At 40.2% G+C, this 12576-nt stretch overlaps 1 protein-coding gene across 1 annotated transcript in view; it reads left to right on the top strand.

Moving 5' to 3' along the window:
• Positions 1 to 12576, top strand: part of Ak5 (adenylate kinase 5) — a gene marked incomplete at its 5' end in the record, with an annotated part of 209082 nt that continues 196506 nt past the window's right edge. The window contains 3 exon segments of the mRNA XM_005385219.2: positions 1 to 127; positions 4738 to 4924; positions 11492 to 11659. Coding sequence (XP_005385276.1) covers positions 68 to 127; positions 4738 to 4924; positions 11492 to 11659 — 415 coding nt within the window.

The raw sequence follows: 12576 nt of genomic DNA, 5'->3' as shown, positions 1-12576 counted from the left end.
AGCCCAGCCCGGGGCGCCGCCGCCCGGAGCCTCCCCGCCACCGCCCCGGGGTGCGCGCGGCGCAGACATGAACACCAGCGACGCCAAGGAGTACCTGGCCCGCAGGGAAATCCCTCAGCTGTTCGAGGTAAGGGTGCGCGGGACAGAGGACCGGGGAGGGCTCCCCGGGGCTCAGGGCGAGCAGTTGCGCCCGGTCCTGCCTTCCCGGGCGCGGAAATGGGGCGCTCGCTGAGGATCGCCTTTCCCGCGGTTGCCGGGTCCTTGGCCGATGGCTGGGTCAGAAGCCCGCACCCCACAGATCAAGTTTGCCTCTTCAGAGCGGGTTCCGGAGGCAGGGTGGCCCCGCGCGCCCCTCGGATGCGGCCCCCGGGTGGGCTGCAGGCAGCGGCCTGGCCGCGCTCGCGGGGGCACGAGTCAGGCCAGGGGAGCGCACGGTTGCCCGCGTGGGTCAAGGAGAGGAAACTGGGGGATCCTGAGCCCAGGTCCTCTGGGCGCCAAGATCGGGGCTCCTGCAGGGAAAGGGGTGTGGAGGAAAGCAGCCCGAGGGGGTGGGCGCTGGAGGAGAGAGATGAAAATGCAGAAAACAAACCCCAGCCCGTCAAGTGCAGCGCAGCCTCCCGGCGACAGCTCCCGGGGCTGTGCTGCCGCGCGCTGTCGGAGAAGGATCGGGGAGCACCTGGCCGAGGCGCCACAGAGGGTCTCCCCAGCCCACCTGCAGACGGCGGGTCCGGGGCGGGGCGGCGGCGAGGCAAGAGCGACTCCTCTTGCAGTCCTCAGACCGCATCGGAGCGCCCCGAGCACCGGGGTCCGCGAGGCGGGGGACGCTTTGAGAATGTGGGAAGAGGCTTGGAAAAGCGCTCGGGCAGCTTGCTTAGTTCTGAGCCGCAGCCTCCGTCTCGGATCCGCTTGCCTCCTTTCTTTCTCTTCCTATTTGAATCTTAAAAAGAACATTCCTAAATCCTAACCGGTTATGCTTGGGTTAAAACCAAAACAAAACAGAAAAAGACTGGAATGGAGACAGGCTTGGCAGGGCGAGCCCGAAAGGGGATCTCCATTCACTGCAAACCTGACCTCCCATGTGTAGAAAAAGATTCACGGACGTGGTCAACGGAAGATAATGAGTTGCTCTTTCCTGTTTGGGGGATTTATTCTGTTAATTAAAAGGAATTTTAAAAGACCACTTGGGAAAATAATTTGCCACATTCCCCCTACCCCAAACTGTCTTTTAAATGGGCTGCCGAAATTATAGATCTTTGCTGCTGATTTGAGGTTATTTGGATTCAAGATTTACGGGGAAGCCACCCACTGAGCTCAAGGTGGTGGTGTGAAGCTCAAATCCGGCAAGTGTGTCACTCATGCCTGACAGTAATCAGGGGGTGCCGCATAAAGACAGGTCTTAGCAGTGTGTGGTAATCAGGAGCTTTGTTTCTTTTTTTAATTCTCTAAAAGTAAATAAGGAGATGAAGAGTTGAAGGGTCTTTGTCACTAGTTTGACTGCAGAGCTCACTTTCATTTCTACATTTCCAAAAGAATAACTAGAAACATCTGTAGTAGGACCACTAGATCGCAAACGACTGCATTTATAAATAGTCTCCCTTCTTTGTAAATGTGGACTCCGCTTTGCCTCCTTGGTGGATGGTAACCATAGAGAATAAGAAGAGTTTGTTCATGAAAATCTACTCTGTGTGTGCAAACAGGTGAAGGCAGGCATTTCTTGTTCAGGTCTTATCTCCCATTGGCTTTCTTGCATGCGAAGGCGAGGTTTTAAAATAGTGCACTCCCTAAACAGAAAGCCCACAGGCCTCGGTGAAACCAGGCAGACAGAGCACTTAGAGTCAATCCTGGACAATAGGAAGATGGGAGGTGATGACCTCAAAGGCTCCCTCCTTCCAGTAAAATGAATCTGCGCTTGCACGCTGCAAGAGAAAAGCCAAATCTGGCAATTTTCCATGTGATGAGTGTACACAGCAAAACCAAATGCCCTAGGTTTCTAAGCTGCATTTGTTTCCATCAAAATTGCAATACTCTGGGTATATGAAGTTTAATAGGTATTGGTCAAGCCCTGAAACATTGCCCCCAGCTGTGGATATTAGACACCATTAGAGATAAAGTGATTGATTACTAAATCTATTAGCAGCAAACAATCAGATGTAACCTTTATAGATGATGAATATATTGATCTTATACCCTGGAACTGTGATTTGGCAGTTAATACTGTGGAAAGTCAGACTAGGTTACTCAAGTTCTCAAAGAACTAACTTCAAGGCAGAGTAAAATTGTCTGCTAGTTATCTTCAATTTCTAACAGTGACCAGCTATTGGAGAAAGGGATTTTAAATATCCAGGAAGAAGTGGGACCCAGTTCTTGGTAAAATCAGTCCCTTTTCAAGAGCCAGTTTTGTATAGGAAGGAAGAAAATGTACATTTCCCACTTAGATAAGCTTCCACTGAGCATATTTACCCATTTTAGGCATTAGTAAAAGGCAAAAGTAAAAGATTTAATCTTGAGCAATTAATATTGTAAATGGATTTTGGATGAGCACAGACAATCCAGTATTTTCTTTTATCCAATATCATATTTTGTAAAATACACAGAGGATAATAATGTATGCGTTTGGGAATCAGAGACTGAGTGAGAAATCTGGGCCTAAGAGTGTCTAGCCAAGCTACCTTGAGCAGGTCATTAGCATCTCTGAGCCACAGTTCTCTAATCTTTAAAATGGATGTAATAAAGCCACACAGGACCAGGAGTGCACTGGGCGAGCTATTTCACAGAAGACAGGGAAGTCTCCATAGAGTGGTGTGGCCGGTTCTGCTCGGTGTGGAGCAGGAGCACGGGAAGCTAAACTGCACGGTCTGGGGACAGCACAGATCTCCACACAAACTGGATGTAGATGCCCTGCTTTGTGTTTTCTGCTCCCTAAGCAAGAGAACTGGTCTGACAGAGTCACACAGTCTAATCCACTTTGTTTAGGATTTTGGAAAACAAGTATACCTGCTAAGAGTTGCCTGCCATTTTGGGTGAGTTGCACAAGAATGATTTGAAAATACTGTACTATATTTAGGAAAGATGTCCATCTTTTGAAAGGATGTGTGATTTGCACATTAAAAATATATATTAGTAGCCAGGTATGGTGGCACAGGTTTATAACCCCAGCACTGGGGAAGCTGAGGCATGAAGATTGCTGCAAATTCAAGGCCACCCTGGACTACATAGTGAGTTCAATTCCAGCCTGGACTACATAGCAGGATGCAAAAAATCAAAATAAATAAAATGTATATTGATGATAATAATCCTCTATGACTTTTGCATGCAAAAAGTCTAAAGGAAAATGTTTTACACATCAGTCAGATCCCAGGAGTCAGATTTTCCAAACTTGTAGCATTTTTAGAAACTAGTATGTGTGACACATTGGACACTATGAATAGACAATATAAAGCTGGATCATTCATATTCATATTTTCTCTCTCTGTCTGTAATCTCAATAGATATTGTAGTGGCTTACTCCATGTCAGATTGTCTCAGACTTCGGTTTTTTTTCTTCTGACTAGACTTCAGTTTCCAGTGATTTATTGGGGGAAAAAAGGTGAATATGGTCTTACCACGTGCCGGGGGGACGTGTCAGCGCTAGGGAATGAAAAATAAAGGGGACTCACTCTGTTGTTGGAGAGTTTACAGTTTACAAAAGGAGACTGACTCAAAATCCAGTGGTGTAGGTGTGAGTGACAAGTGTGACGTTTCACGTTGGCTTTGAGAGGAACAAACAAGCGAGGTCCACAGGTCGGCCTAGGAGTATAGGAGAAAATTAATGGTAATGACAACGATGATAATAACTGTATTAGTCAGGTTTCCTGTTGCTGGATACAATACCTGATGCCCACAGCCTAAAGAAGGAGAGCTTTCATTGGGTCACAGTTTCAAGGAATTCAGTGCATAGTCAACTGACTCCAAGGCAGAAATGTGGTAGAAGAACATGGTAGAGCAAAGCCGCTTAGCTCATGGCAGCTGAGAAATAGAGCATGGCAATGGTGCCAGGGAAGAAGGAGCAGGGAGCATGGGTAGTACCCAAGGTCAACCCCCATGACCCACCCAGACACACCCAGAAGTGTGCTCCACGAATCCCCCGGGGAGCTCCTGACACCATCAAATCGACACAATCAAGCTTAACAGTCACTAACTGAAACCAAATTTGTTGAGTACTTGAAACATGCAACTCACTTAATGTGCACCATTCAAATAACACATTTAAAGATTCTTTTAAATGGGGATATAGCTCAGCAGCACAAGTGCCTGCTTGGCAAACCCAAAGTCCTGAGTTGGATTTCTGGTACAAAAAAGAAAAAAAGATGAACAAAAAAACAACTTATAAGGTAGATATAGTTATCCCCATTTTTCAGAAGAAACTGAGGCTTAGAGAGCTTAAGAACGCACAGGACTGAGATAAATGGTGACTAGGGGCATTTCCACATGCTACGCTTTATCTCACTTTAATCACTGTCTTCTCTTTTAAACTGCATAGTTCCCTGAATTGTTCCAAAGCCGGAGAATGCTAAGCTGCTGACTAACTGATCTAGAAAGTCAGGGCTATCTTAACTACTCAGTTACATCATAATTTTGACTCTAATTGTTTATGCAAAGGACAAAAAGAACCCCAAATTCAGAGATGGGACATAACAGCATTTAAGCAAAGGTAGTTTTAAAACGTATTTTATTTGTGCATATTTTGTTGTATTTCAGAGCCTTTTGAATGGACTGATGTGTTCTAAGCCTGAAGATCCAGTAGAGTACTTGGAAACTTGTTTACAGAAAGTAAAGGAATTAGGTGGCTGTGACAAGGTGAAATGGGACACATTTGTCAGCCAGGAAAAGAAGACCTTACCTCCACTAAACGGGGGACAGTCGCGGAGATCCTTTCTAAGAAATGGTAACGTATATGCAGAATGATAGGTTTCCAGGCAGAGCAATTCTCTTTAAAACACACCATGGAGGCTACAGACCATGACTTAATTTATTAGGGTTGTAAATGCCTGGGAAATTATGAGTCCTTGGAACATGATTAATCTCTTTCTGCTACTAATTCTAATCACCTCCATAAGACAAACAAAATTACACACTATTGTCCAGCAATTTGCTAAAGACTTAATGAAATTTTATATTACTGACTCCATTATTTTGTAAAATAAATTATATTAACAAATCCTGAATTTACTTTTAAATTGCAAACTGGCTTTTTCCTAATACATGAGTAGAGTACAGATAAAATTGGTAGCTATTACATAACAATGTAACATTTTTCATTAGCTAGAAAGAGATTTGTTTTATTAATGTTTCCAAGTCCAGAATTCATATTAATAAGTCCACATAAATGCATATAAAGTTTACACAAGCTAATTTTAAAAGATTTATTAAGCTGCTCTTGAATGTGATAGATTAGACAATGGGGTGCTATAAAAGAAGTGAACTTGTTTAAGTTTTAGGACTTTCATAAGAACTAGAGAAGATTCATGGTGTTCTGATTTCTTTCTGAAATATGTGTTTGTCGAAATCATGGGTTCACAATGAGCCAACTGGCCTTTCAGACTCCGGATGTAGTGTGAAGTATAATGGTATGTAAAGAGTCAAATCAATAGCAGTCAGAGAAAACTAAATCCATTCTTTTGTAGTGGCCAAACTCATTCTATTTTAAAAACTTAAACTTAAAAATACCACAGAAGGTTTCAGCTATATCTGCTGTCTTTGTTACTTTTCTCTCATTGCTGAGACAAAATATCTGACATCCAGAATTAAGGAAGGAAAGGTTTATTTAGCTCACGGTTTGTGGCGGTTTCAGTCCATACTTGGCTGGCTTCAAGGTAGAGTGGCACATGGCAGAGGGCAACAGTTCATGGCAGCAGCTGAAGATAGCAAAGGTAACAAGAGCAAAAGGGGAGGAGGGGCAGAGAGAGCAAGCTTCTTTCCCTCACTTACATATGCAAACTATCCACCCCAGGGTGGGTGTAGCACTCACACCCCTAATCCAAGCATTGGATCATGGATCGATCATAAACTCTAAAAATCCACCCCATGACTGCATGAGGCTTTGGGGGCACCCCCAGACACAAACCATAACATCAACAAAATTTGAGTTGGAGACAATTCTATTTGAGATAAATTCAAGAAGGAAACAAATCATAAATCTGTTCAACCTTATTCAGTCATGATTGATTTAGATTTTACTTAAATGTGGCATGGGAAAAAGTCATTATATGATAATTTTTAAGAAGCACAAGCAGAAGGAAAGAAAAAATACCATTTCCTCAGAAACATATCTCAAGGGGCGAAGAGTCTGTCCCCACCCAGGCAGGAGTCAATACTGGTGGTTTAGGTTTGGGCACTCATATGCTTTACTGAAGATGGTGTGACTTGCCACCACCACCACCAAATTTCCCAGTTTTGTTGAGAAGCAACTGAGATCTTTGGAATTACTATTTAAAACTAACTTCAGAAACTTTCAAATGTTCTAATGGATACCACCCTTCCCTGAAAAAAAAAAAAAAATGAAATAGTTGGAAAATATTTGGTGTGACCATAAAGAATAAGGTTAATATCCCAAGTTTTTGAAAGCATTTGACCTCATTACTGTACAAGGTCTCTCACTCTGCTTCATCTTAGATAGATGGTAAAACATCACTCAGTACATAATAAGCCATGTCATTACATTCTGTGGTGAGTCCTAAGGTTGAGGTCATGTCTTCATATGCTTGCAAAATTGAATTAGCACCGAATATTTTGATTTGACCCACAGAACCATCCAATTCTAAAGAAATTTTTACTCTTCCAAAGACCCAGTTTCTAGCTAATAGCAGGATGTCAGTTCCAAGCTGAAAACTTCAGTCTCTGTAAGTCAGTCAGGTTCCTGGCTTACTGAGGGCAGTGCAGGACACACAGAGAATCAAGTGAACAGCACTGCAAGCTAGGGCTCCAATCCAAACTGCGTACACACAGCTTAGATTTGGCACCTCTGCAGCCTGCAGTCACCGGAGCAGCTTTAGCACAGTTACTGCTGCAGCGTTCTTCTTGGTACATGCCTGCTTTTGGGTGAACAAAGTACTTTAGTGTCCTTCAAAAGTTCGTAAACCTCCCCCAGACGGCTAACTCTCCCCTCCCCACCAAGGTATCAAGCTGCTAGAATCTGGCCCAGCGTCAAATATATGCTTCATGCCCTGCTAGATAAATTAAGACAATTCTAGAGAACTAATACATCTCAGGCATTACTAGATTTAGCTTAAGATATTTTGCCATGTTAAAAATCAAATCTAGGAATTATGAAATTCAGTTAGTTCTAAGACTGGTATGGAAAATAATAATTTACAACAAAGCTAAACCTTGCTGTGGCTACTCTGATTGATGTTACATGGAAACCAGGCAAGCCAGAAGTATAATAGAGAATAGTGAGGGCCGAGGCCCAGTGAGAGAGCAGAATTAGAGAGAACAGTCATCTAAAGCACTCATATAAATGTTTGAATGATGTCAAGCTAAACAAAACACATCTATGGGCCATATTGTATTCATGAGTGACCAGTTTTGCACCATAATAAATGGAAACATGAAAGGAAAATTCTGTTTCCACTGGCATTAAAATTAACTACTTGTTCATTTTAGGGTTTCCATGCCTTCTAATGCTTTTCAGGTTCCGAGTCAAAGGCCTTTTCATTAATGATCCAATAGAACCTGTCTGTATCCCACTTGGATCCCAGTTGTATCCCACTTGGATCCCAGTTGTACCCCACTACCTGGACTATATGCTCAAAAATGGAAACTATTTTCTAAACTGATTTATCCTGTAATGATAATATTTTATATATGAAATGTTTTACTTATTTGTCCTTGGTAAGTTTTAGCTGTAATCTGTGAAATAGATATTCAATTCAACAGAATTGCAAACTGCTCAGTAGTATAAAATAAAATGATTATTTCTAGAAATACAGTGGTTCATGAACTTGACATACATATGTTAACATATAATCATCCTGAAAAACTATTCTATCGCATAAAAATATTTTTGCTACCTAAGCAAATTATTTTCCTAAATTAAAATATGACAAGGCAAAATAAATTATTTGCTGATAGTTCTTTGACATGTTAAATCGGAGATGAGCATTCTTTGTTTTTCCCCTTTCATTTACATACAACTGAACAAATAATTTCACGTGAATAGGAGTTCTGGTCTCAAATATCTGTAAATATCTTCTGGATTATCTCATTGTCATATTGTCTATTGTCAACATGTCCAAAACCAAATACATACACCGTATTTGCATCAAAACTAATACTTCTCCTTTTCTTTTTTCATGAAATCCATTACTGAGTCCACTGGACAATAAAATAACCATTTATTGAGTGTGTGCTAGATATTCTTTTAGGACTGAGGCTGCAGCCATCAAGAATAGACAGTCCCCTCAGAGAGTTTACAGTCTAGCAATAAAATCAGGCATTAAAAATTAATTAGCAATACTACAGGAAATATCACGTGCTATGGAACTGACCATATGAACCAGGGGCTGGATCCGACCTAGGCAGGGGTGCAGGATAGGCATCCTAGAAGAAGTGATAGGCTATTCATGTCCATTCTAACCTCCATCAGATTAACTGTTCTAAGAAATCTATTTCATCCTATCAGTCTCTAACTGTCCCCAAAATACCTCCATTGATTTCACCCAATTAAAGCTAAACATTTCACTCTGATATTAAAGGCTTTTCACATTGTGGCCACGTTCTACCTAGCCTTGTTATCTCCTGAATTTTCTTTATGGGAAAATATCTTTTTCAGCAAAGTGTTCTCTTCGTTGTTAATTAGCAAATGTTTACTGGGCACTGGCCATCTGCCAAGTGCAGTACTAGATGTCAAGGATTCAGAATTCCAAAGGATAAGTAAAGTTCCTCTCTTGTGGTACTTATGATCTAGTAGAAGACAATGAATGAATGAATGAATGAATGAATGAATGAATGAATGAAACTCTCATTAGAGTGATGTTCCTGAGACTTGAGAGATGGCTGCACAAGATTAGAAAATCAGTGAAGTCCCCTACAGGAAGTGACATTTAAGCTGAGGTGCAAATGACAACTGGATTGTGGGCATGAATATGAAAGTAAGCAAGCCAGAGAAGAACTTGTTACAGTAGTCTAGGTAAAAGGTGAGGCCACCTTGGGAAAAGGTAGTAGAAGTGGAGATGAAGAAAAGAACATGTACATTTGGAATATGTCTTGGTGATGCAGCCTATAGGAGTAGACATGATAAGTCGGGGAAGAAGGTAATCAAGGGTAACACTTAGGGTTCTGCCTTATGTTGAGTGAAGTAATTAAATTTCAAGGTAGAGCAGGTTACTTTTATCAGTACCTTCCCTGACATAGCCTTTCCCATCATTTTCTAAAAGACTGTTCACTATCACCTGAGGATTACTCAACTCTTTTTATGAAATTACAGTAAGTCTAGTAAGTCAGTGGCCAGGGGCCTCATTTATTTTATCAACAGAGAATGGAAAGTTGTAACTGATCGACACCCTTGGGAGGAGATTCCAGCACTGTGTCGTACTTAGATTCAGGAGCTACTTCAGCAGAAACCTTCATGCAAGGCCAAGTGGAATCCTGTTTGTCGGGTACTCTTTGGATAGTTAGGGCTTCTCTGTGCCTCCCAAGATACTGACACCTAGGGTGCAGGAGCCATAAACCATAATCACAATAGGCAGAGACCATCTGTCTCCCTGATTTGGGCTTGTCATGTCTGTCTTCTGGTGTTTTGACTAAGGCATTTGTATCTCAGACTCTGTGTCTTGGTATTAGGCCTGCCAACTGGGATATACGTTCTACATTTCATCACTTGTGTTGTCTGTCAAAGTTGTGGTTCTGCCTCTTTTGCAAATCCTTTCCTACCATTCCAGCCCAAATGGATTCACCCATTCTTTGATCTTTTATGGTGTTTACCATGACAGATTTTCATTCTAGCACTTTTGCCTGGTGTGCATGCCACTATCAAATATAAGCATAGAAGCTTCAACTTGTAAGCACTGAAAAGATATCTTACTGTTCTACTGAATCACCCTCAACACATTCACATGTCTGGCATTATGGCAAATATTTGTTGCCTTTATAGACTTAAATTTATTTATTTTAAAAATAAAAGAAGAAAACATTAACAAACATACATCCATTTACAAAATAGCATAAGAACAATACAAAGAATACAGAGTTACAGACAGAATGGTAGGAAATTAACAATGGTTGTTGTATTACATATTGATATCTTCACAGTGGTTTCTCAGGAAAACAAATAGAGACATGCAAGATTGATCAAATAAGTAATCATTAACTGTTCCTTTCAGTAAAGCGATAGAAGTCAGTAGTACAACTATGTTATCCTGTATATACATACATACATAATTTCCCCTTCTTTCTTTTCTCTGTTCCCTCACCCCAGTTGCTCTTTACTTTTGAGCATTTTCTTTTTGTTTCACAATGTCTATCATACCTCCTAATTTTTATTCACTCTTTCAGATTCTTACACTAGTGAGACACATGGAGGTCTGGTTTATTTCACTTATGAGTATGGTCTCTAGTTGTGACTATTTACCTGTAAAAGCCTGGAGTTTATCTTTTTTTATAGCTGAGTAATATTCAATTATATAAAAGTACCACAGTTTTTTAATCCATTCCTCAGTGGATGGACATTTGAGTTGCTTCCACAATTTAGCAATGATAAATTGCACTGCTATAAACATGGGTGCACATATATCACTATGATAAGGTGTTTTCAGATCTTCTGGGAAAATACCCAGAAGGGGAATAGCTGGATTATATGCTTAAACCTTTATATTTATATTTTTAAATCAAGTAAGTTAAAGATAATAGGAAAGTAAAAGTAAATGATATTGACATACGTTCCAAATGTAGAAATTATTTGCACCCTTCTAACCTAGCTTATGACTGTATTCTAATATTTTGTTTCTTCACATGCTACCAAACCATTCTGCTGGTCCTAGTCCATAGTGAGTGAATGAATAAATGATTGGATGCACAGGCAGCTGCATGTGTTTGTGAAGGTTATGTTCTGCGCAGCTCCAGGGAGCACCATTGCAGAAGCCAGGGTATATACAATCTACCAAGCAACACTAGGGAGTGTCTCAGAAGGTTCCTCTAGTGCAGTGGGTGCCAAGTCCAGCTCACTGCCTTTTTAAATAAAGTTTTATTGGAATACAAGCATGATCATTTGTTTATGGATTATCTGTGGCTTGATTTATGCTACCATGGCTGACTTGAGTATAAGACTTTGATTCTTAGATCCTAAAATATTGTCTGTCTGGCCCTTTAAGAAAAAGTTTTCTGACCACTTAAGTCTTCTTCCAATTGAAATAACAAATCAAACTCATTATTTGAACTTCTTATACTAATTGATTAAAAGTGAAAGGTGTTTTATCGTGCTTTTTTTCCTTTTCAAAGTTATCTTACTCTTTTGCAGTATTGCCTGAAAATTCAAATTTTCCATATCGGCGGTATGATCGGCTCCCTCCAATCCACCAATTTTCTATAGAAAGTGACACAGATCTCTCGGAGACTGCAGAGCTAATTGAAGAGTATGAGGTTTTTGATCCTGCTAGACCTCGACCAAAAATCATTCTTGTCATAGGTATGAGGACAGAAAGCAAAATTCTCTATCATTGCTAGTTTTATTTCTGTATTTATACAAAATGTGGGTTGTATCAAATTTGCAAGTGTTTAGTTGGGTAATGACAAGCAATAGAAACAAAAGTTCCAGGGGATAATACCTGAAAATATTTTTAGAATAATTTTCAATAGAATAGAAATCATAATCATATAACTTAATCCTTATTGCATTTTCATAGATTGGCAGTATGATGTCATATTCTTAATAATGAATTGCAAGTAATTGCTTCAAGATTTATTGTCCTATGGTTTTATTTAATCTTTAATATAGATAACTGAGTCCAATAAAATATTTGCTAAATATGAGTTTTGTTCCCCTTTAACTCAATAAATTGAATTTTTATTCCCAGTTAACTTTAAAACTAAAAGTAGATAATGACACATTGGTAGTAATTCACATAAATGAGTCTATGGCAAACCAGTACTCACAATAAAATTTAAATTTCCATATTGTTATACAAGCAAATGTAAGAAAATAGCATTTTATACCACACATAATATCTGAGTATTAACCAACATAACAAAGACATAAAGATGCCATGTCTAGGAAAAAAAATTAAGCAAACACAATGAGTTGTAATAAGAATTTAAATTGATCAGACTAGAAGGGTGATATTTACACATTCCAAAGTGAAATGAAAATCAAATTACAAATATTTTTAGTCTCTGAATTGTTAAAAACAGTATCACAGAGAGTTTAGAAATCAGCTTTTCTAAAATCACTGAGGAGCTCAGTGGGAGAACACTTACCCAGCATGCACAGAGCTCTGAGTTTGATCCCCAATAACAGCAACCACAACACACACACACACACACACACACACACAGCAAAAGTCACATTTTGAAAGGTCAAAATATTCTTATGGCTTATGAGAGTCG

Source organism: Chinchilla lanigera, unplaced genomic scaffold (assembly GCF_000276665.1).
Source record: "Chinchilla lanigera isolate Chin_1 unplaced genomic scaffold, ChiLan1.0 scaffold00022, whole genome shotgun sequence".
NCBI lineage: Eukaryota > Metazoa > Chordata > Mammalia > Rodentia > Chinchillidae > Chinchilla > Chinchilla lanigera.
This window is presented reverse-complemented; position numbering and strand designations above follow the sequence as displayed.